Consider the following 25,887-nt stretch of genomic DNA (forward strand, 5'->3'; position numbering starts at 1 on the left):
ATTTTGGAGCATGATGGGGATTAGTGGGACTGTGCATACCAGGATAAGGATGAGGGGGCCATACATACCAGGATAAGGATGAGGGGGGCCATACATACCAGGATAAGGATGAGGGGGGCCATACATACCAGGATAAGAATGAGGGGGACCATACATACCAGGATAAGAATGAGGGGGGCCATACATACCAGGATAAGAATGAGGGGGCCATACATACCAGGATAAGAATGAGAGGGCCATACATACCAGGATAAGGATGAGGGGGCCATACATACCAGGGTAAGGATGAGGGGGGCCATACATACCAGGGTAAGGATGAGGGGGGCCATATACCAGGGTAAGGATGAGGGGGCCATACATACCAGGGTAAGGATGAGGGGGCCATACATACCAGGGTAAGGATGAGGGGGCCATACATACCAGGGTAAGGATGAGAGGGCCATACATACCAGGGTAAGGATGAGGGGGCCATACATACCAGGGTAAGGATGAGGGGGCCATACATACCAGGGTAAGGATGAGGGGGCCATACATACCAGGGTAAGGATGAGGGGGCCATACATACCAGGGTAAGAATGAGGGGGCCATGCATACCAGGGTAAGGATGAGGGGGCCATACATACCAGGGTAAGAATGAGGGGGCCATACATACCAGGATAAGGATGAGTGAGGGGGATCTTACATACCAGGATAAGGATGAGGGGGATCACACTTACCAGTATAAGGATGAGGGGGCCATGCATACCAGGATAAGGATGAGGGGGCTATACATACCAGGATAAGGATGAGGGGCCATACATACCAGGATAAGGATGAGTGAGGGGGATCTTACATACCAGGATAAGGATGAGGGGGATCACACTTACCAGTATAAGGATGAGGGGGCCATGCATATCAGGATAAGGATGAGGGGGCTATGCATACCAGGATAAGGATGAGGGGGCTATACATACCAGGATAAGGATGAGGGGGCCATGCATACCAGGATAAGGATGAGGGGTGCCATGCATACCAGGATAAGGATGAGGGGTGCCATGCATTCCAGGATAGGGATGAGGGGTGCCATGCATACCAGGATAGGAATGAGGGGTGCCATGCATACCAGGATAAGGATGAGGGATGCCATGCATACCAGGATGGAGGGGTGCCATGCATATCTGGATGGCGGGGTGCCATGCATACCAGGATGGGGGTGGGGGCCACGTATAATAGGAAGGGGGGGGGGCATATCTACCAGGATGGGGGATATTATCAGAATTGGAGGACATTACCCCTATACCAGTGTCAGCAGTAGACCCGCTCCCCCTTAACAGTGCATCGTGACCACATTTTTTGCTTACATTTTTTTTCTATTTTCCTCCTCTAAAACCTAGGTGCGTCTTATGCTCCGGTGCATCTTATAGTCCGAAAAATACGGTAACTTTTTGATAATATTCTAATTTTGTTAGAAGCACCTGTATATGCCATCACGTATATGTGGACTCATGAGTGTCTAGGCTAGAACTGCCATTTGTTATTTTCACCTGTTGAATTCTGTCATCACGCTGATATTTTCGTGTTAGCCTTATTTATTAATTTTACTCACTTATATAGCGCCATTAATTCCACAGCGCTTTACAGACATTATCACAATCTAGATTCCCTATGAGTATGCCTTTGGCGTGTGGAAGAAACCAGAAAACCGCGCAGATACGGGGAGAACATACAAACTCCTTGCAGATGTCGTCCTTGGTGGGATTTGAACCCAGGACCCCAGAACTGCAAGGCTGCAATGCTAACCACTGAGTATTCTGCCCATATCAAAGGGAAACCATTAATAAATTCATTCTGTCCGAACCAAGGGCAGCATGAATCTAAGCCTAGCTGCACTATTGTGATATGGCATTTCAGAGAAAAAATAGTTTGAAAAACATCCAGTGTCTCTATGGAGAGACTGACTAGTCTGATGACTCCGTGCTCAGAAACATAGGGAGAGACTTATCAATCATCCAGATTGTGGAGTTGGATGGGGAAGAGTTGGCTTTTGAAACGGTTTTCTTTGAAACACTGCAGCATTTCAAATTAAAGCCTTCCTGGCTGAGATCATGCAGCCAGGCTCCAACTCATGCTGCCCTTGGTTCAGGCAGAATACATTTAATGACTGGTTCCTTTTAATTTCAGGGGAATTCTCTTCAAACGGAGGCTGTAACGAGATTCTACAAAGCTACATAAATTATTAAAGATCTCTAGGGGAAGGCTGTTAAATATTGGAATGGCCATATACTCCTTTTTTAAAATCTTCCTGTCTGATGTTAAATCATACATCTATAGCTGGCCTGTAGATAACATAAAATCCAGTTGCTTGCTTCTGAAATTCATTGAGGATTTTAGCTGGCGAAATCCATTGGTAAAAGCGACAATATTTTTGACCAGTGTGAATGCACACTTCTTTTGAAGGAGTATTTAAAAGGTATCTGTCATCAGGATTTCACACCCCAAACTATTTATATCCACATAGCTCCTTCAAAGACAAGTCCAACTATACATTTAGATGGCCAGTCCATTCCTCCATTACTGAGAAATCAGTGTTTTAATTGATATGCAAATGAGGCTGAAGGGCTACAGAAGATCTGAAGCCTCTGTCACTCCAGCTCCTCTCTCTGCCCAGTACCACATCCTCCTGCTTGACTGAAATCATGCAGCATAGAGGCTGTCAGTCAAGAGGGAGCAGGAGTCACTGGGCAGGGAGTACAGTACAGAGGTTTCAGATCTACAAATAGTTCTCAGAGTTATTTGCATATCAATTCAAATGATGTAATGGAGGAACAGGCCAAACGTGTAAAAGTATTACTGGACTTGTCTATGTAAGAGCTAACTGCATATATAGTTTAGGGGGTGAAATTCTGCTGTCAGATTCACTTTAATACAGAGCAAGGTAGCAAGGTTGTTTATACCACTGTTTTTTTTTTCACATGAAGGATGTTCAAGAAAAAATAGTTTATTGTTACAAATATATTTTCCAGTTTCAGAAAACCCCAGGCGCAGTATGTTTTAAAAACTAGCAAACAATACTTTATTTGTTTTATCCAGGTCTATCGCTGAGTCTCTGCCAGTGTGTGTTACAATCTGCAGTGCTTACGTCACGTTGACAGTGCTGCTGTCAATCAGTGATCTCAGTGGTTTGTGCCGTGGGAAAAACCACTGAACTCACTTATTGGCTGCATTACTGTCAACGTTACATTAGTACTGCAGACCATAACAGTGGAAGCAGCTGGGGAGACTCTGCACTGGACACAGGGAGCGTGAGTAAAGCCCAGTTTTGTTTATTTTTTTTTCAATAATCTGTGACAGGGGACAGCATTTTTCTAAAACTGGAAAACTCTCTTTAAAGATCCACTCCAGTGTTTTGTTTTTTTTCTGCGCTGAAGTTGTGCTTCTAATCTAAGGTTCCCGAACCTGGTATTATACTTACCTGCCGCCATCTTCAGATTTTGCCATCATTGATCCAGTGCCACAGCATCATCTTGTGACCACAACTTCTGACTGACCGGAAATTAGAAGTAATGGTCAGAAGCACTCAGTGAAAGTCTGGGAGCCAGAACGAGAGACTTACATTGAAAAGTGACCTCCGGCTCACTCCAGCAAAGACTAGAGCAATCCAGCAAGTCACAGCCTGCAGAAGACTGACCAGGGAGGCTAAGTATAAGACTGTTGTCAGGGACCTTACATTAGAAGCACCACTGAAATTAAAAATAAACACTGGAGTGATGCATTAAAGTATGGTGTGCACTTCAACCTGCTGATAAGTCTTTGTTGTAGTTCTTTATAAGAAAAGGTTAATGAAAGTCTGAATGAATAATGCTCAGTGAGTAACCACATGTTAATGCTAAGGAAATGCAGTCAAAATGCACATTTTGTAGGTTTCTTGACATTATCATGATACAGACAGGCAGTATGAGTGAAAATGTTCATAAGGAGGAAAAAAAGAAACAATGATCTTTTGTGATTCATTAATTTTGTGAACACTATAATTTTCCTTGAAGTAGAAGCACAGCAGATGGATCCATATTTGAAGGCAAAAGCATTTCCATAAAATATAATGAAAGCTAACCTTATTACAGCCCTGATATCAAATAATCATGCTTACAATAAAACAATTATTGTAAGAAAAGACTGCTATAGAACGTATGTCATAGTCTTCTGCTTCGGGAATCCATCTCGAAATAAAATGCCTATTGCCTTTGATTTAAAATACAGTCAAGGTCCATAAAGTTTAATTATCTAATATAAAGAAAAGTCTCAGAATGTTGGATTGTCTTGTTCTGCTGAAGGCACGCTATATAGCAAGCAGAAAACCTCTAATATTACAAAATAATTGCTATTTACATTTTCAATGGGAATGTATCATCTAAATGTATTTTTAAAAAATAAAAATGAGATACTGATACATATTTTTTTAGTCTCTCTTTATTTTCTGAGATAAAATTTTTTATTCAATTTTGTGTACATAATTATTAGGGTAGCAACATGCCCGAGATGTTACTGCTTTAGGCTGTGTGCCCACGATGCGTCTTTTAAGCGTTTTTGCAGCGGCAATTCCGCTGTAGAAACGCTTAAAAAACGCATGGTAGAAGGTCTGCCATGTTCCCCAATGATAATCCGCAATTATCATTGCGGAAAAAAACGCAGCACTACCAATTATTTTGCGGAAGCGCGACGTTTTCGCCGTCATTGACTTGCATTGGAACGCATGGAATCCACATCACTGCATCTGTACATGCGCATTCCATGTTTTTCAATGTGCGGATGGTACTCGGGTTTGAAGAAGAGGAGACTCTCCTCCTAACCCAGGTACCATAGTACGTGTAAAAAAAGAATAAAATAAAAAATAAATATTATACTTACTTTCTGATGGCCCCCGGTGTGCTTGTCTTCGCTTGCCGGCAGATCGCGGTGGACTGAAGGACCTGCGCTGACGTCATTTAGTCATGTGACTGCAGGTCCTTCAGTGTACCGCAAGCTGCCGGCAAGCCAGGACGGAGCGAATAAAGACTCTGGGGGCCATCAGAAGGTAAGTATAGATTTATTTTTTTATTTTTTACCATTCTTTAAGGTCACACTATATAAATCCATGCCGTTTGCATGGATTTATATAGTGTGACCAAGTTGTCAAGCACTTTCCAAGTGATGCTAAAATCGCTTGGAAAGCGCTTGACAACCCGCATGCGGAAATGTTTGTGAAGAACGCTTCACATCCGCATGTCCCTGGCAGGAAAAACGCATGTACAATCCGCATGCGTTTTTTCTGCCAGGGAGATGCAGAAATGCTCAGGAAAAAATCCGGAGCATTTCTGCATCGTGGGCACATAGCCTTACAGCAGTAACATGGATATTGGAAACTAGAGTAGAGATACTCCTGGACTTCTGTGGGAGAATCTTAATCTGTGGGAGAATCGTGATCTGTGCCGAGAGTGGTCATTGTGAAGGGGGAAAAGCTGTGACTATTGCACTTTATGAATACAGTAGTATCATGCTGTGTTATATATTTATAGGTGTTCTCTTTTATTGTATTCCCGCATGTGATGATAATGAATATTGAAAACTGTTCTTTACAGACAGTTAAAATGGCAAAATATGTATATATGTATAATATATATATATATATATATATATATATATATATATATATATATATATATATATATATATATATATACAGTACAGACCAAAAGTTTGGACACACCTCATTTAAAGATTTTTCTGTATTTTCAGGACTATGAAAATTGTACATTCACACTGAAGGCATCAAAACTATGAATTAACACATGTGGAATTATATACTTAACAAAAAAGTGTGAAACAACTGAAAATATGTCTTATATTCTAGGTTCTTCAAAGTAGCCACCTTTTGCTTTGATGACTGCTTTGCACACTCTTGGCATTCTCTTGATGAGCTTCAAGTGGTAGTCACCGGAAATGGTCTTCAAACAATCTTGAAGGAGTTCCCAGAGATGCTTAGCACTTGTTGGCCCTTTTGCCTTCACTCTGTGGTCCAGCTCACCCCAAACCATCTCGATTGGGTTCAGGTCTGGTGACTGTGGAGGCCAGGTCATCTGGCTTAGCACCCCATCACTCTCCTTCTTGGTCAAATAGCCCTTACACAGCCTGGAGGTGTGTTTGGGGTCATTGTCCTGTTGAAAAATAAATGATGGTCCAACTAAACACAAACCGGATGGAATAGCATGCCGCTGCAAGATGCTGTGGTAGCCATGCTGGTTCAGTATGCCTTCAATTTTGAATAAATCCCCAACAGTGTCACCAGCAAAGCACCCCCACACCATCACACCTCCTCCTCCATGCTTCATGGTGGGAACCAGGCATGTAGAGTCCATCCATTCACCTTTTCTGCGTCGCACAAAGACACAGTGGTTGGAACCAAAGATCTCAAATTTGGACTCATCAGACCAAAGCACAGATTTCCACTGGTCTTATGTCCATTCCTTGTGTTCTTAAACCCAAACAAGTCTCTTCTGCTTGTTGCCTGTCCTTAGCAGTGGTTTCCTAGCAGCTATTTTACCATGAAGACCTGCTGCACAAAGTCTCCTCTTAACAGTTGTTGAAGAGATGTGTCTGCTGCTAGAACTCTGTGTGGCATTGACCTGGTCTCTAATCTGAGCTGCTGTTAACCTGCGATTTCTGAGGCTGGTGACTCGGATAAACTTATCCTCAGAAGCAGAGGTGACTCTTGGTCTTCCTTTCATGGGACGGTCCTCATGTGAGCCAGTTTCTTTGTAGCGCTTGATGGTTTTTGCAACTGCTCTTGGGGACATTTTCAAAGTTTGCCCAATTTTTCGGACTGACTGACCTTCATTTCTTAAAATAATGATGGCCACTCATTTTTCTTTACTTAGCTGCTTTTTTCTTGCCATAATACAAATTCTAACAGTCTATTCAGTAGGACTATCAGCTGTGTATCCACCAGACTTCTGCACAACACAACTGATGGTCCCAACCCCATTTATAAGGCAAGAAATCCCACTTATTAAACCTGACAGGGCACACCTGTAAAGTGAATACCATTTCCGGTGACTACCTCTTGAAGCTCATCAAGAGAATGCCAAGAGTGTGCAAAGCAGTCATCAAAGCAAAAGGTGGCTACTTTGAAGAACCTAGAATATAAGACATATTTTCAGTTGTTTCACACTTTTTTGTTAAGTATATAATTCCACATGTGTTAATTCATAGTTTTGATGCCTTCAGTGTGAATGTACAATTTTCATAGTCCTGAAAATACAGAAAAATCTTTCAATGAGAAGGTGTGTCCAAACTTTTGGTCTGTACTGTATGTATGTGTATATATATATATATATATATATATATATATATATATATATATATATATATATATATATATTTATTTATATTATACACCCATACTGTGGGTACGGAAAGTATTCAGTATTTTCACTCTTTGTTTTATTGCAGCTATTTGGTAAATTCATCAAAGCAGCTCTTCCTCTTTTGGTCCACTCTGTCGATGGGGCGTCTCCGCCGACGTCATGCTGATTGACAGCTGGCTCTCTGCAGTATGACAAAAGCAATGATGCCCCGTCGACAGAACAGAAAAGAAGAAGCTGCTCTATTGACATGATGTCAATGAAAGCTGAAGAATCGCCATCAGGAGCAGTCCGTGACCATTCTGAGCTGTCAGAGAGAGATCGATGCTGGGCCGATGAGTTCACGTAGCGAAAAATGAGCAAAGTCCCAAGTAACCCCTTTAACGCAGTTCAAAATTATTATACTCAAGGATTACATATACCTTAGCCCTCTCTGAGTGCAGTCGCAATCATTTAGGACATGTCTAAACATAAGCTATAGGAAATTAAAGTAGCTGTCCTATTTTTTTTATTCATCCTGTCAGTCCCCCACTATATATATAAAACTCAGCTAATATCACATTATTTAGCTGTCCTTTCTGTCTGGAAATTCATGGTATACTTTTTTCAGTTACGTCATGATCACATGATGACCCCCATTTTCTTAGGGGTGTCACAGTCTCAATTACAAGTACTAACTATGTGATGAAACTGCATAGCTTATTTGACAGAAGTTTTCCAAATTTTCATTTATCTTATAACATCATTTGTGGGCCTTGCAAAATTTTTCAACTTAAAAATTTGCTTGCTATATTTGACCAAATATTTAATTAACACATCTCTAATGTGAACTGCTTCTCTTAGGTGAGGGGTTTGATATTAGGTGATATCGGTTATGTTGCTACTGGCAGCTGCTTTTTCAGGTTTGCCTCAGTGATTCAGGAGCACACTCAATGCTTTGGATGGTAGATTTGAAAAGAATTGCTGCAGATGCAGATTTCCTCAAAGTGGGAAATTCATCACATAGGGTATACTAAGATCCTTCTGTACATAGAGGCCAGCCTTGTGTGCACCGCGGCAACGTTCAGTAGTGAATACTTCGTGTGCACCAACTTGCCCAGAAAAATTGAAGGGCCAGGACCAGTGGCACAAGAAATATGTTTCAGGGCTGGATCAAATGGCCGACAGGCTGAAGGAAACCCACCCTAGGCATAGATGAATGAGATGCAGAATGAAAGCTGAGAATCCAGTCGGAATCCATAGAGAAGCAAATATGAAGCTGAAATGCAAGCGAGCAAGTACTCCATGTATGAAAAAAAAAGTCCAGAGAAGGCAGGTCTAGCAGGTGGTTATGCGAGGATTGAAACAAATAGCTGGAAGGCTTCTTTAAAGAGTACCGTACATGTCACCAGATTAAAAGTGGCCAGTTCTTAAAAGGGCTGTCCACTACTAGGACAACTCCTTCTTGATCTAAATGTCCGAAGGAGGGGCCAGTGACGCCAGATCTGATTGGGTGCCAGGCTCACGTGTCATAACAACCGTACGACAGTCCCGGGATTGTGAGTGCTGACATCGCTGGAATGGCGCCAGCACAGGAGGTGAGTATAAGCTTTTTTATTTTATCATGGCCAAGCGTGGGGTATGAGAAGGGTTGTCCTAGTAGTGTAGTGGACAACTTCTTTATCTCTTATTATATTACACCTGCTACTCTGAGTATGCAATTTCTTTTTTTTTTTTAATCAGCCATATGGTTACAGAGATAGGGGACTTTTTACATAGTGCTAATTTTTATGGTATGTCCTATGGGTGTTGTTCACAGGTAAATTATACAAAGCAGCCTAAAGACATGTTCATAGAGATCCCTATGAGCAGTGCGACCTTGGTAAAGATTATGAAAATTACAACAAAATAAAAAGACCCATATTCGTGAAACCATTTGGTCGACTTTAAAAAGTAAAAAGTAAGCAGAGGGAATAAAATTAGAGCAAAAACTGTCCATTTTTGACCTGTTGACAGATTTAAAGGGGTTGTCCACTACTTGACAACCCCACCCAGCTTAATCAATTCAGTACCATAATTAAAATAAAAACAGTAGATACTCATTTCATGCAGGGGCACATTTCCAGCGATTTTCCTGGAGAGTGATTTAACTTATGTCACGTGCATGCTGCTGCGAATGGCTACAGCATGTATGTGACACAGCGATGTCACTTCACCGCCCAGAACAATGGCGCTGACGTCGATGGAACGGTGCAGCTGCATGAGGGGAGAATACATGATTTTAATTAGGGTTCTGAATTGATTATGCTGGAGTTGTCCGGTAGTTGTGTCATTAAAAGAATAACCTCTTTAATAGTTCATATGGTCTAGTTATATCATAATTTATGTTGTAACAGCACTCTAGGGCCTCATATTACAAAGCTTCAGTACAATCATTTGTACATTGTGTCTCTCTTATGTATAGAAACTTGTAAAATGATATCATTAATGTGAAGGGTCTATTCTGACCTTTCACCCTTATGATAGGCCATCGATGAATAATGTATATAAATTACCATGCATTTTGACAGCTGTTATATTACTTTTGAGATACTTTGTTTTAAGCAGTTTTAAAATGGCTCACAGATGACTCAATGCTTTTCAGAAGGGATTTTAAAAGTGACAGCTTGATATTTAAACAAAAGCAACATTTTTGGGTCAGTTTATATGCCTTTCTCATGCAATTATTATCATCTTAATGCTTTTTGCAGGGCCTAATGGAAATTCTGTGATCGCAATTCATCCTATTTGAATGCAGACCTAATCTTGCAATGTCTTCATTTTTTAATAATATTGAGTAATAAACATTTACGGAAGACTGTTAAAATCACTCTTCAGCAAGCGTCCAGGTTTGCGGAGCGGCGTTAGAAGAAAACACATTCACAAGATGACTTCACTGCATTCAAACAAGCAGCACTCGCATTCAAATCAGCCCTCACCTCTGTTAAACAGGCCTACTTCACAACCCTCATAACTTCCTTATCCTACAATCCCAAACTGTTATTCAGCACTTTTAGCTCTCTCCTCCGCCCTCCTCTGCCCCCTCAGACCTTCCTCATCTCTGCTGAGGAATTTGCCACACACTTCAAAAACAAGATTGACCAAACAAGACAAGTCTTTACAGTCCGACCACCACAACCCCTTTGTTTTCCAGACCACTGCCCTTCCCCCATAACCTCCCTTTCCAACATCACTGTACTCGTCTCCTCTCCAAATCACACCTCACCACTTGTGCACTCAACCCCATCCCTTCCCACCTCCTCCCCAACCTCACCCCCATCCCTTCCCATCTCCCCCACAACCTCACCCCCACAGTCATCCCTAACCCATCTCTTCAACCTATCACTAACTGCTGGTACCTTCCCCTCTGCCTTCAAACATGCCACAATCACACCCATCCTCAAAAAAACAATCCCTCGACCCAACTATTTTGTCCAGATACAGCCCCATATCGCTGCTCCCATTTGTCTCCAAACTCCTTGAGCAACACGTTCATGCTGAACTTTCCTCTCACTTCTTATCTGCAAGTCCTTCTCACTAAATTAGACTATCATCAAAAAAATAATTTTTCAGTTCTTCAATACAAAAAGTGAAACTCATATATTATATAGTCATTACAAACAAAGTGATCTATTCCAAATGTTTATTTCTGTTAATGTTGATGATTATGGCTTACAGCCAATGAAAACACAAGTCATTATCTCAGTAAATTAGAATACTTTAGAACAACTGCTTTAAAAATGTTTTTAAAATCCGAAATGTTGGCCTACTGAAATGTATGTTCAGTAAATGCACTCAATACTTGGTCGGGGCTTCTTTTGCATCAATTACTGCATCAATGAAGCGTGGCATGGAGGCGATCAGCCTGTGGCACTGCTGAGGTGTTATGAAAGCCTAGGTTGCTTTGATAGCAGCCTTCAGCTCGTCTGCATTGTTGGGTCTGGTGTCTCTCATCAATACCTCATAGATTCTCTATGGGGTTAAGGTCAGGCGAGTTTGCTGGCCAATCAAGCACAGTGATACTGTTGTTTTTAAACCAGGTATTGGTACTTTTGGCAGTGTGGACAGGTGCCAAGTCCTGCTGGAGAAAGAAATTTCCATCTCCATAAAGCTTTTCGGCAGAGGGAAGCATGAAGTGCTGTAAAATTTCCTGGTAGATGGCTGCGCTGACTTTGGTCTTGATAAAACACAGTGGACCTACACCAGCAGATGACTTGGTTCCCCAAACCATCACTGATTGTGGAAACTTCACACTAGACCTCAAGCAGCTTGGACTGTGTGCCTCTCCACTCTCCCTCCAGACTCTGGGACCTTGATTTACAAATGAAATGCAAAATTTACTTTGATCTGAAAACAACACCTTGGACCACTGAGCAACAGTCCAGGTCTTTTTCTCCTTGGCCCAGGTAAGACGCTTCTGCTATTGTCTATTGGTCATGAGTGGCTTGACACAAGGAATGCAACACTTATAGCCCATGTCCTGGATATATCTGTGTGTGGTGACTCTTGAAGCAATGACTCCAGCAGCAGTCCACTCCTCCAAGTTTTTGAATGGCCTTTTCTTAACAATCCTTTCAAGGCTGCAGTTATTCCGGTTGCTTGTGCACCTTTTTCTACCACACTTTTTCCTTCCACTCAACCTTCCATTAATATGCTTGGATACAGCACTCTGTGAACAGCCAGCTTCTTTAGCAATGACATTTTGTGGCTTACCCTCCTTGTGGAGTGTGTCAATGACTGCCTTTTAGACATCTGTTAAGTCAGCAGTCTTCCCCATGATTGTGGAGCCTACTGAAACAGATTAAGGGACCTTTTTAAACCCTTCAGAAGCCTTTGCAGGTGTTTTTTGTTAATTATTCTAATTTACTGAGATAATGACTTTTGTGTTTTCATTGACTGTAAGCCATAATCATCAACATTTACAATAATTAAACATTTGAAATAGTTCACTTTGTTTGTAAAGACTCTATATAATTTGAGTTTCACTATTTGTATTGAAGAACTTAAACAAATCAACTTTTTGATGATCTTCTAATTTAGTGAGAAGCACTTGTAACTCTCTTCGACAACCGACAATCTGGCTTCCACCCCCACCACTCCACCGAAACTGCCCTTACCAAAATTACTAATGACTTACTTACAGCCATAGGTAACAGACAATTCCCTATACTCCTCCTTCTTGACCTGTCCTCTGCCTTCGACACAGTTGACCAGTTCAACAACCTTGCCCTATCCTGAATCTCCTCATACCTTTCTAACTGCACATTTAGCGTCTCCCACTCCCTCACTACATCCTCATCCCACCCTCTCTCTGTTGGAGTCCCTAAAGGCTCTGTCCTAGGACCCCTACTCTTCTCAATTTATACCCTTGGCCTGGGTCAGCTCATAAAGTCCTATGGCTTCCAGTACCATCTGTATGCTGATGACACTTAGATCTACCTCTCTGGCCCAGACGTCACCTCTCTGCTGTCCAGAATCCCAGCATGTCTATCAGCCATATCCTCCTTCTCCTCTCGCTTCCTCAAGCTCAATGTGGACAAATCTGAACTCATCATTTTTCCTCCATCTCGCGTATCTTCCCCACCTGATCTTTCTATCACAATAAATGACATCACGCTTTCCCATGTACTGGCAATCCGCTGCCTCGGAGTAACCCTTGACTCAGCCGTGTCGTTCAAACCACACATCAAAGCTCTCGCCACTCCCTGTTGCCTCCAGCTCAAAAATATTTCAAGAATCCGTCCTTTCCTCAGCCCTCAATTTACTAAGCTTCTTGTGTCATCATCTCCCACCTCGACTACTGCAACATCCTCCTCTGTGGCCTACCTACTAACGCTCTCACACCTCTCCAGTCCATCCTTAACTCTGGTGCACTCCTCTGCTACCCCCCTTTGCCAATCCCTTCACTGGTTCCCAATTGCCCAGCGTATCCAATTGAAACTACTAGCACTGACCTACAAAGCCATCCATAACCTCTCTCCTCTGTACATCTCTGAACTAATCTCCCCATATATTCCCTTATGTAATCTCCGGTCCTCCCAAGACCTCCTTCTCTCATTCCTCACCTAATCGCCTCCAAGACTTCTCCCGAATTACCCCCAATTCTCTGGAATTCTGTGCCTCAACACGTCCGATTGGCCACCACATTCGGATCCTTCAGACGGAAACTGAAAACCCATCTCTTCAAGAAAGCTTACTGCCTGCCATCACCCCGCTACCTCCTCAACACTACTGGATCGGCTACCTTACCAACACTGGAGCTACTGCAACCCCCCCCCCCCCCACCCCAACCTACTGTCTCCTTCCCCACCATCCTGTAGAATGTCCTCTTCCCTCTGTACCAGTCTATCATTGGTAGTTTGTTCACTGTAAGTGATATCTGTATTTTGTATGTAACCCCTTCTCATGTACAGAACCATGGAATCAATGGCATTGCATAAATAAATAATAATAAAATCACATTTTAGGCTGAATCACAAATCGTAAGCCAGGGCAACATCCCTGCATCAGCATCCAGTGTAAAACTTACTCATATTCCAGTATATACTATAGACTATATATACAGTGGTGGCCAAAAGTATTGGCACCCCTGCAATTCTGTAAGATAATACTCAGTTTCTTCCTGAAAGTGATTGCAATCACAAATTCTTTGGTATTATTATCTTCATTTAATTTGCTTGCAAGGAAAAAACACAAAAGAGAATGAAGCTAAAATCAAATCATTGATCATTTCACACAAAACTCCAAAAATGGGCCAGACAAAAGTATTGGCACCCTCAGCCTTATACTTGGTTGCACAACCTTTAGCCAAAATAACTGCGAACAACCGCTTCCGGTAACTATCAATGAGTTTCTTACAATGCTCTGCTGGAATTGCAGACCATTCTTCTTTGGCAAACTGCTCCAGGTCCCTGATATTTGAAGGGTGCTTTCTCCAAACTGCCATTTTGAAATCTCTCCACAGGTGTTCTATGGGATTCAGGTCTGGACTCATTGCTGGCCACCTTAGAAGTCTCCAGTGCTTTCTCTCAAACCATTTTATAGTGCTTTTGGAAGTGTGTTTTGGGTCATTGTCCTGCTGGAAGACCCATGACCTCTGAGGGAGACCCAGCTTTCTCACACTGGGCCCTACATTATGCTGCAAAATTTGTTGGTAGTCTTCAGACTTCATAATGCCATGCACACGGTCAAGCAGTCCAGTGCCAGAGGCAGCAAAGCAACCCCAAAACATCAGGGGACCTCCGCCATGTTTGACTATAGGGACCGTGTTCTTTTCTTTGAATGCCTCTTTTTTTTTTCCTGTACACTCTATGTTGATGCTTTTTCCCCAAAAGCTCTACTTTTGTCTCATCTGACCAGAGAACATTCTTCCAAAATGTTTTAGGCTTTCTCAGGTAAGTTTTGGCAAACTCCAGCCAGGCTTTTTTATGTCTCGGGGTAAGAAGTGGGGTCTTCCTGGGTATCCTACCATACAGTCCCTTTTCATTCAGACGCCGACGGATAGTACGGGTTGACACTGTTGTACCCTCGGACTGCAGGGCAGCTTGAACTTGTTTGGATGTTAGTCGAGGTTCTTTATCCACCATCCGCACAATATTGCGTTGAAATCTCTCGTCAATTTTTCTTTTCCTTTCACATCTAGGGAGGTTAGCCACAGTGCCATGGGCTTTCTTGATGACACTGCGCACAGAAGACACAGGAACATTCAGGTCTTTGGAGATGGACTTGTAGCCTTGAGATTGCTCATGCTTCCTCACAATTTGGTTTCTCAAGTCCTCAGACAGTTCTTTGGTCTTCTTTCTTTTCTCCATGCTCAATGTGGTACACACAAGGACACAGGACAGAGGTTGAGTCGACTTTAATCCATGTTAACTGGCTGCAAGTGTGATTTAGTTATTGCCAACACCTGTTAGGTGCCACAGGTAAGTTACAGGTGCTGTTAATTACACGAATTAGAGAAGCATCACATGATTTTTCAAACAGTGCCAATACTTTTGTCCACCCCCTTTTTTAGGTTTGGTGTGGAATTATATCCAATTTGGCTTTAGGACAATTCTTTTTGTGTTTTTCCATTGAAGACAAATTAAATGAAGATAATAATACCAAAGAATTTGTGACTGCAATCATTTTCAGGAAGAAACTGAGTATTATCTGACAGAATTGCAGGGGTGCCAATACTTTTGGCCACCACTGAGCTGGATTCACTTTGTTTTCTGCAGTGGGTGGTGTGCCAAAAGGTCAGTCTTTTGTCTTTTGTTGGGTAAAAGGAGTCTATGGACCTCTTCTGTTGTATGAGATCTAGTTGTATGCAATATATTAGAGACAGGGATTCTAGAAAAGTAAATACTGTATGTACAGCTAGACTAAATTGTTAAACATTCCCCTATATTATTTGTGTCTCTTTTTTTCTTCAAATATTTTCCAGTGTTTATTGGGACTATGCAATGACTATTCGTCTCGAGGAAATTGTGTATCTCCATTGTCACCAACAAGGTATGCATTTGAATACTTTTTTTGTGGGCTTTGTAAGATTAATGTATCCAATTTTTACAGTTCAGCAAAGAAAAGTTTTAGTTCATATATGCAAGATTACATTATGCATTTGCCAAGATTTGTCACATTTGTACTGCAAATTTTTTATTCCATTGTAACCTACAAATATTCCAATAATTGAGATCTGTAAAAGTTATTTCCATACTTTGAATTCATTGTCATTCTTGGGGCTCGTTCAGGCAAAACTAATGTACGGACAGCACAAGGACCAATGCAAGTCAATGTGCAGTTCACATGAACGTTTTTACACATGGTCTGATGGTCTGTGTTTAAAAAATTAAAGCATATATTACTTTGATCCATATTCCTGGTCAAACTTGTCCATTATACGCCAATGGGTGCTCAAAAATGGATTACATTTAGATTACCAGCAGTATATCGTGCATTTTTCATGTATCCATTGTAATTATTTAGATAGGAAACTGTATTTGTCATTTATTATTCATTAAATTGTTCATGTAAAAACTGTATGTCATATGCATGTAAAAAACAAACATGTGGATGGCACATGGAGGTAAAAATGGGCACATTGATGCAATACAGTTTTGAAAAACTGATATGAAACACAATACGGATGCAGAAATGTCATTTTTTTCTGGACGAAAAAAATGAGTTTTCATACGCTCATGTGAACTTCACTTAATAAATCCAACCATGGTGGTTCGTGCTTTGACATGATGCGTTAACTTTCTGGAAGTAGCCATTGGGAAATTGGAAGAATGTGGTCTTAAAGGAAACCTGCCAGCCATTTCATTCTGACCACACTATGGGCAGCAATAATGTCAGTCAGACTCCCTCAATAGAGAAAGCTTTGTTTTCCTAATTTCAGAGAGTGATAGCTTAAAAAAAAATATGCATACACGGGCAGCTCCCTCTGGCTTCTCCTTACCAATTAGGGAGAGATCTGTCAATCAAGCCAGAGGGAACACCTCCCCATACATGGCTCGTTTTGCAGGCTGTTTTCTTTGTGACATCACAGCATCTATAATTAAAAAAAACACTTTTCCTGAATTCCGCCATGTTGGGAAGGAGTCATGCACACTATATTTTCTTCTCTGTTATGAGTATTAATGCCAGCAGAACAATAGTTTATGAGCTATTGACCTCACCATGGATGGCTTAAGGTGCGTTCACTTCGTACTTCCCCATGCTCAGTGGTCCCGTCGGGGCTTATGTCTGAACCCCCTACAAACTGGGATTCGGGCTTATGCGCCAACAGGGCCATTGACTAAAATGATATAGATGGAGTCACTGTGTGCTCTGTCGTGAATCATTTTCGGGCAGATTGACCTACTGATGGCAGACACCTAGACACAGTCTACTACGACTGGGTATCCACCTTCAGTTGGATATATACTCCTGAAAATGATGCTCGACAGAGCACACGTTGACTCAGTCTGCATCATTATAGTCAATGGCCCTGTCTGCGCATACACTCGACTCCTGTTTTGTGGGGATTTCGGACGTAAGCCCCGAAGAGACCACTGAGTGTGGGGATGAAAGCAGTGTGAAAGCACCCTTAGTTATTCCGTGCTTTAGGTCACTCCAGAGCAGGTTTTTTTTTATGCATTCTGGACAACTGCTGAACGTAAGCTTACTTTCAGTTTAGTTGCTGCTACATGCTAGTGTGATTAGATATTAACTTTAGTGGCCTGTAATATAAGCGGGTTTCATTTTGTAGACATTGAATCAAAATATTTAAAGGTGCTTTCCACCTTGTAAAGGTTGTCCTGTCACTCCCAAAACACAATTTTAATTTAACACATACTCAGAATGTATAATTTTTTAAGGTGCATATAAAAATCATACCTTTTTATTGCATACTGTAAATTTGTCCCTCGGGTGTTAAAAAAATATTTTCTATTCATATTTGCAAACTAGGGTGCTCGGTGCACCCTTGGTGTGGCCATGCAGCTTCAGTACACCATTCTGCCTCCAAAATTTGGATATCCCCACTTCTTTCTTTGCTAAGGGACAGTGTTCTCTTGTCCAGAGCCAGCGCTGTCTCAGGAGTAAGATGGTTCCTGCACTTACTTACTGTAAAAGGTCCTAGATTTGATTGTGTGTGCACACCACTCTCTCCTCGCGACTGCAGCTTCTCCATTATACAGTGTAACTCGGAGCCACAGCAGAGAGGATAGAGCTGTGTGCACTCGCTATGACCTAGTGACTCTGACAGTGAGAGACTGAAGCTGTTTGGCCACACCAAGGGTGCACCGAGCAACCTAACTAGTTTATAGAAATAAGGAACATTTTTTGCACAACAGAGGGACTAAGTCCCATAAATATATGCTTATTTTAAATTGTGTTTTGGGGGTGACAGACTCTTTAACCTTTTTCTTAGTCCAAAGGTGAACTCTTTGCAAAAACAAATCAGCCTTATTTCCACTGCTTTAGCACTGCCTCTCCACTCCTGCCATCAGTCTTTGCTAACTTGGCAGCAACAGTGACATCACGATTATAGCCCATGACTGTTGCTGACAATCACTGGGGTCATCAACTTGTACCATTTACAAAGGAATGACAAGTGAGGCAAGTAATTGGCTGCAACAGTCACATACAATTGTGACGTTGCTGCTGCAGCCATGTCAACAAAGCACGACACAGAAGCGAACAGGCAGTGCTGGAGCAGCACAGGTTGATTTTTTTATGGTTACACAGAGCAAGTCTTTGAACTAAAAAAGTTAAAGGTGGAAAATTCCTTCAAAATAAAAATAGAGTGTATAGGAGAAAGGTATTTTTCATATTCTGTACCTTATGTCCAATGGCAGGAGTAACTGTTAACGTTATCACACTTTAAATCAAGGGTAAAATAAGTTACGGTACATCATTTAATAAGTAAACTGACCTGTATAAATGTATTATTGCATTTTTTATCATGGCATCTTAAACAATTTTCAAGGCAGATTGCACTTTAAGAAGACTAAATAATGTTTACATGGTTGATATGCAGACAAAAGCTAATGATTTAAGATAATTTTTGACCAAAACAGCAGATTTCTTCAGTTTCAGCTATTTATTTGGGACATCTTTCAGGGAAATTACCAATACACGAATCTTAAAGAGTAACAGTCTTTTTTTTTCATAAATCAATAGTACATGTGAAATAACAAAAGTTGTAATATATATTATTAGAGAAATCCGCTCCTTTCTCCTATTGAATTGATCTTTCATTCTCAAAATTCTCAATTTAGTGAATTCAAACTTTCCCATTACTGAGAAAGGTGATGACAGTTCATGCTCATAAAGTTCTATGGCACTTCCAGTAGAATGTCTGTTTCTGTCTCTAGCTCCTCACCCCTCCCATTTTTATAGAAAATGACAGCAACTGTCATCTCGTATCTCAGTAATGAGAAAATCTGTTTTCACTGAATACAGGTTTTACTAATCTTATCCTTGAATTGAGAGTGAAAGATCCATCCAGGAGGAGTAAGAAGCAGATTTCTTTAATCAGATATATTACACAATTGCTTACTTTCATGAGTTTTATTTATTTATTAAATACAAATTGAAACAATGGTTACTCTTTAATTTGTCATATTTCAGATCTTTTTCATTGGATTTTTTTTCATCAGTAGTCCCCATAAAATATAGTTTATGATACAGTTGACCGTTTAAAGAAGTGGACATACTCTTTCTACTTTTTTGCAGAATCGGTGATCTTCTTATGCATGTTTGTAATGGCTTCAGCCAAGACAGTTGCCAATGTTAGTGACTTATGATCTCATGTCTTTGGCCAGCTTTAGTATTGAACCAAGTAAAACAATATTTTTTATCTGAAGCATTTGATTAGTAGAACCTCAGATCTAATCTGTTGTTGTCAATTGTACATTTCTGTTTCTATATTCAGTGGACAGTGGTGGCACCGTAGTTTTAGTCAGTCAGGATGGAATACAGAGACCGCCCCTCAGGTTTCCCCGTGGCGGGCATCTCCTCCAGTTTCTCTCCTGTCTTGAAAATGGTCTACTCCCACATGGGCAACTTGATCCTCCATTGTGGTCCCAAAGAGGAAAGGTATTCCAGATATTACCACATTGTTGAGCTTTGCTTATCAATCATTTAAAGGTTAGATCCACTAAAAAATGTACAGGACGTTTGCCATCTCAATGAGCTCTGCTGATCTCTTTTCATATCTGCCTCACAGGCTCTATTTGGGGACTCCTTAGCAGAACCCAGTGACTCCATTATGCCTTTTGGGTGATTCAATGAAAGTTATTGGTTTACCTACAAGGGTATAAATGCTACTCTCAAATATATATATAAAAATATAAACTAGTTTCACCCTAGTCGAGTTACCGATCTGTAATTATTAAAGCTGATTACAAGTTTGTACTCTGTTTTACAGTGTACTGTTTTCTTAAAAAAATATCAAAATTGGCTTCCAGTTAGCAAATTTCCTAATACAAAGCCAATTTTACCACCGAGGCTGAAATATGGATGTGCAGTGCAGCTCCATTTTCTTTTGTGGATCAGTAATCAGTAAAGCACTGATTATTTTTATTATTGTACCGTTTTTTATCATTTTTATATATTTGAAAACAATAAAAACATCAACTTTTTCATGAAGCCTGAAATGTGAAATTACAGAATCAAATCTTAAACATTTTTTTTAAATTTTGTCAAATTTTGGCTAATGTTTAATCACTTTTATATAACATAGGGTAAAGTATTTCCCAAGCTGAGAAAGAGAAGTCCTCAGGGTTCTTCAGAGTCCACCTCTGATAAGGAAGAAGATGAAGCAACAGACTATGTGTTCAGAATAATATACCCAGGGAGCCAATCTGACTTTGGTATGGAGAATTTTATGAAGTTTTATCTATCCATCTATCTATCTATCTATCTATCTATACACACACACACACATATACACATTTATTTATATATATATATATAATATATATATGCATTTATATATGCATATGCATGTATATATATAGACATAGACATACACATACATTTTGTTGGGATATTCTGATAAAGCTAGTATCTTATTTTTAGAGACACTCTAGCATTTAGTTAAAGCATATTATTAATATCTAACAGACTCCAAATTAAAGGTGTTTTCTACTATTTTTCCGCGCACCCAAAGTGGTACGTTGTGTAGTGCTTGTGAATGGTACAGCAGGCTCTCTCCAAATCAATTGTATGGTAGTGAGCTTGTGGTACCATTCGCAGTCACTACACAATATACAAAGCTGTGCTACTTTCAGTGCGCGGCAGCATCTTCCATCAGTTACTCAGAGGGTGTGTCAGGAATCCAACAGCCACCAATCTGTTATTGCTGACTTATCCTAAAAATTAGTCATTAATATAACAGTCCTAGAAAACAACATTACGGAATGGAAATTTCATACAGTAACTTGATTACTGGATTGATTTTTACCATTTAATTAACCAAAAGTTGAAAATCAATAGACATTGGCCCTGACATTTGCATTTTTGTTAAGTCCTTTTTTATCTTGTGGTATTAGTTGACGTTTTTGGCACTCACTAAATTCATCAAAATGGCGCATGTGATTCATGAATTTGGCCCAAAGTCAAAATATTGGCTTCTTTCCTATCTTGAAGTATTCTTGCGATGTTTGCATGAAAAGTCGCAAAAATTGTACCAAAATTTGGATGTACTTGAAAACAGACCAGGGGGAGTTGGAGTGAAATTGTGTCAAATTTTGAGACTTTTTCAAAAGTCCCAATTGATAAACCAGGCAAAAACATCTGGCATTGCTAGATTTCGCCCATTGGAAAACAAAACAGATGAGCACATACAAAATAGACTTAAAAAAAGACGCAAATAGAATAATGAGTTGCGTTCAAACCAAAAAAATGCGCAAAACTAGCAAATTATCACAATGGCAATAATAAATAGGGGCCAATATCTAAATACTAAAATGTCCCTCTTTCTACGTATGTCATTGAGTTGTATGCTTGCATTACTGTATAGTATTCTCATTATGTTTTTCTTTTGTTTGTAGTTACAGTGCACCATCATTTTCATCTTTCATTAACACATTCCCCACGTTCCACCTCCACCTACCATATGAGGCCTGCAAGTCAAACTTCAGTGGTCCAAACTCATGCTGAGGAGTGTTGCCATACCCCTGACATGCCGGGTCTGCTTTAGCGTACTTTCTTTGCTTTTGTATGTGCTGGTACCAACATCTTTTCAAGCAAATCTGATGATGACTTGCCTTTAAAGAGGTTGTCCACTACTTTTTCATTCATGACCTATCCTTAGGATGAGTCATCAATGTCTGATCGGTTGAGGTCCGACACCCGTCACCCCCGCCGATCAGCTGTTATGAGTGTCAGTGGCCGCCGGCCGGAAGAATTAACTTGCGAAGCTGCTCCTTCTGATAGTGGCCTTCGCAGGGTACTACACATCCACCCATCCGCCTCCTGTTGATTTTGAATAAGAGGTGGATATGCAATACCAAGCCTCGGCCACTAGCAGAAGACTGCCAGCTCCGCAAGTGAGTACTTCTGGCCACCGTCACCAATAACAGCTGATCGGCGGGGGTGGTGCTGGGTGTTGAACCCTCACCAATCAGACATTGATGACACAGCACAAATATATATAATGTATGTGTGCATATATATATTTATATGCATTCTCTGCTGCTGTACAGTTACTGTACAGTTTCAACAGATGCTGACGTGAGGTCTACCAGCTCTTACTCCCTACCTTCTCCGGGGACACTAACTCATTTCTAATTGCTTAGAATTATGGGTAATAAAGTGTGCTGCCTCTTAATCAATACAGGTTATGCAGATTCTCTCAATTACTGTTCAATCATAACTGTTATAAATGAACATAAAACGCCTGCTTTCCAGCACTTGCCCCTTCTGTTTCTCAGTGAGGGCAGAGTCACACACAGCAGTCAACTCTTTGCTTCATTACAGGTGAAGCGGATGTTCAAATGGATTATAACAAAACGAGTCTAGATTGATTGCATATTGTTAATGTCCATGTGATCATGCAGGAACTGAGCAGGCATTAATAATAAGCGTACAAAATACACTGAATGAAGAAGCCGCATTGCGCTTGCATCTCGGCTGCCCTCTATGAGTGACCCTGCCTTCAGCATTTAATAGGATCATGTTTTTCTAATCCTAATAATTAAATTATATTGATTAAATATCTGCCTTTGTGTTCCTGTTGGTATATGGTATAGATATCATCTGGGTTACTTCTTCGAATGTGCACTTCCAGTCATGGTTATTATCTATCCCCACACAGATAGTATTTAATGCTTTTGTGACCACTGTCATCAATGTCCTGAACACAATTGTTTTTACATTAAATATTTTTATTGGGTTTTAACAACATAGATATGAGAACAGAACATTCCAATTGCATTTAATGATAATAATAAAAAAAAAGTTGGTTTTTATTTTACTCACTTATATAGTGCCATTAATTCCACAGAGCTTTACATACATTATCGGCACTGTTCCCATTGGGGCTCACAATCTAAATTCCCTATCAGTATTTCTTTGGAGTGTGGGAGGAAACCGGAGAACCCGGAGGAAACCCACGCAAACATGGGGAGAACATACAAACTCCTTGCAGATGTCGTCCTTGGTGGGATTTGAACCCAGGACTCCAGTGCTGTAAGGCTGCGGTGCTAACCACTGAGCCACCGTATATAATTCAATTACTTGAGTAAATCAATATAGGGTGGTCAGATTATACTTAGCCTTTTAATAGGGAGTGTGGTTATGCACTTCCTATTTATGAATATAAGTATAGCCTACATTTACAAGTCTCTCTTACATAATGACAAGCTAGACCCCTCGTTGAGACTTTTCTCTTGTTGAAGATGCCATGGATTTATGCAGTGTTGTAAAGATTCACTGACATCCCAAATCAGTCTATTGCATAAAAGAAACTATGGATATATTTCTTGTTTCCCGTGGACAGTGCACATTCGTGATTGTATAACAAATCGCTTTATTAAATCAAATCTATCACCAGCAGTGATTTGCTCCAGATTCTGAAAATTTTTCTAATACTATTTTTTTCTTTAGTGCCTCAGGATTTTATAGATCCTCAGGGGGTCGGGTTACCTTCAATGTGGCAGCCCAGTACTCGCAAATCCTCCTGCTCCTCATGCTCTCAAAGTGGATCTTCAGATGGAGGTCCATCCAATGGATGCAATCATGAAAGGTATGTACATAAATAATCTGTCTTTTGCTAAAAAGAAGGTGCAACTTCTAATGCAACACCAATTGTAAATTTGGGCCATTGTTTATGATGTGGACGTACAGTTAGGTCCATATATATTTAGACAGAGACAACATTTTTCTAATTTTGGTTCTAGACATTACCACAATGAATTTTAAACAAAACAATTCAGATGCAGTTGAAGTTCAGACTTTCAGCTTTCATTTGAGGGTATCCACATTAAAATTGGATGAAGGGTTTAGGAGTTTAGGCCTACATGCACATTTGACCAACTTCAGACAAACCCACCGATATCGGCTTGGTAGGATCTTATGGGTGTCTTATGTGTATGTGGGTCTCCGAAGAGAGAGAGAAGGATCTGGCACATTTGACCTCCAGTTACTGCTCCTTTTGTTCTCTGGGAGATAAGCCACTACCAGAGGAGTTTGTATATAATTCAGAACTGCATTTACACTCTTAAAGAGGACCTGTCACCAGGTTATATGTGGCCATGTTTTGCTCTTATTGTGTTCCAACTGCTCCCCTGAGCAATCCAACATCGTGTCATTCCATGTCAAGTGAACTAATGAATATAACCACTATATTTTTAATTCTTTTGAGAATTTGTTCTTTGGTAATACTATGTTAGAGGATGCAAAATGTGATGAAAAAAAAGTTCTATAAATTTTAATTTTTTTTTTTAATTAATTTTCAAAGTTGTGAAAAAATGCGAATTTCTGTGTTGCATGCCTTTGCTTTTCTCATAACTCAGGCAAGAAACAAGATAGAGAAATGGGAAAAACACCATTCAACTCAGAACAGTACAGGCTTTCAACAGATCTGTCGTAAGGGTATCTTTGCTAGTATTTTACCCATGCGGAATCAAAACACATTTCTGAAAAACCAATATGATATTAAATTTGCAAAAAAATCACATACCTACTCCTAGCCACATCTGTACCAAAATTCAAGTTGGGCTCTTAATGGGATCATACTTAAAAATAAATAAATAACAAAAAACCTTTTTTAAACAGTGTCAATTTGAAAATCTTGAATTCAGATCTGTTCAGCCTGTGGTCTAAAAGTGTAGGGTCTATGTTTTTCACTTAAAAAACTGATGTTTTTTTAGATATTGGGAGGGATTTGCTTCGGCTGCTTCTTCACAGCTGACAGACGTGAGATGAGCTTTATAAACACTCAAATCTCCCAGATCTGTCCAGTAATGGAGACAACCTGAGCAGATTCTAGAAAGATGAGTACCATAAGCACATCCCAGAAGAGGTGTGGAACATAACAATTAAAATAATAAAGGAACAAATAAATAAATACCTGAAGGGGAAAATTAAGGGGTTAATACTGACAGAAGTGAAGTATTATTTTAAAAGAGAGAGTTATAAAGGAGAACCCATGTCCTGACATGCCTGGACCTGTGCCCTCTTGCAAAACTAACTAAACAGTAGCGTCTACATCTCTATAGGCATCAAGTCAGTCAGTGTACTACAATCTGGGTTGGTGTGTTCAATTTCAGTGCATTTGTATTAATAGTTTAATGTTTTTCTTTTAGTATTAATACTGACTTTAGTTAAAACTGTAACTGTTACTACACAGTGTAGAGTACTGAAAATCTCCATTTTTATTACTGTGTTGACTATAGAGCTGAGGTCCCCAACCTTTCTGACTTTGAGAGTCACATTCATTTCTGGGCGAGGCTCGTGAGCCACATCCAGCTCTCACCACCCTCACAGTAGTGACACCCAGAGCCCCCAATACCGGTAC

General features: G+C 40.4%; 1 protein-coding gene across 3 annotated transcripts in view; it reads left to right on the forward strand.

Moving 5' to 3' along the window:
- Positions 1 to 25,887, forward strand: part of SGSM1 (small G protein signaling modulator 1) — a 291,384-nt gene that overhangs the window by 168,231 nt on the left and 97,266 nt on the right. For 2 of the 3 annotated variants that reach the window (XM_073672889.1, XM_073672894.1), the window contains exons 10-14: positions 15,820 to 15,887; positions 19,798 to 19,961; positions 20,608 to 20,737; positions 21,920 to 22,057; positions 23,976 to 24,114. In XM_073672889.1, coding sequence (XP_073528990.1) covers positions 15,820 to 15,887; positions 19,798 to 19,961; positions 20,608 to 20,737; positions 21,920 to 22,057; positions 23,976 to 24,114 — 639 coding nt within the window. The remainder of the gene's footprint in view (positions 1 to 15,819; positions 15,888 to 19,797; positions 19,962 to 20,607; positions 20,738 to 21,919; positions 22,058 to 23,975; positions 24,115 to 25,887) is intronic. The other variant, XM_073672899.1, reaches the window with a different exon arrangement.

The sequence above is a fragment of the Phyllobates terribilis genome, unplaced genomic scaffold, assembly GCF_046119375.1.
Source record: "Phyllobates terribilis strain yellow unplaced genomic scaffold, ASM4611937v1 Scaffold_1__5_contigs__length_1240528914, whole genome shotgun sequence".
Classification (NCBI taxonomy): Eukaryota; Metazoa; Chordata; class Amphibia; order Anura; family Dendrobatidae; genus Phyllobates; species Phyllobates terribilis.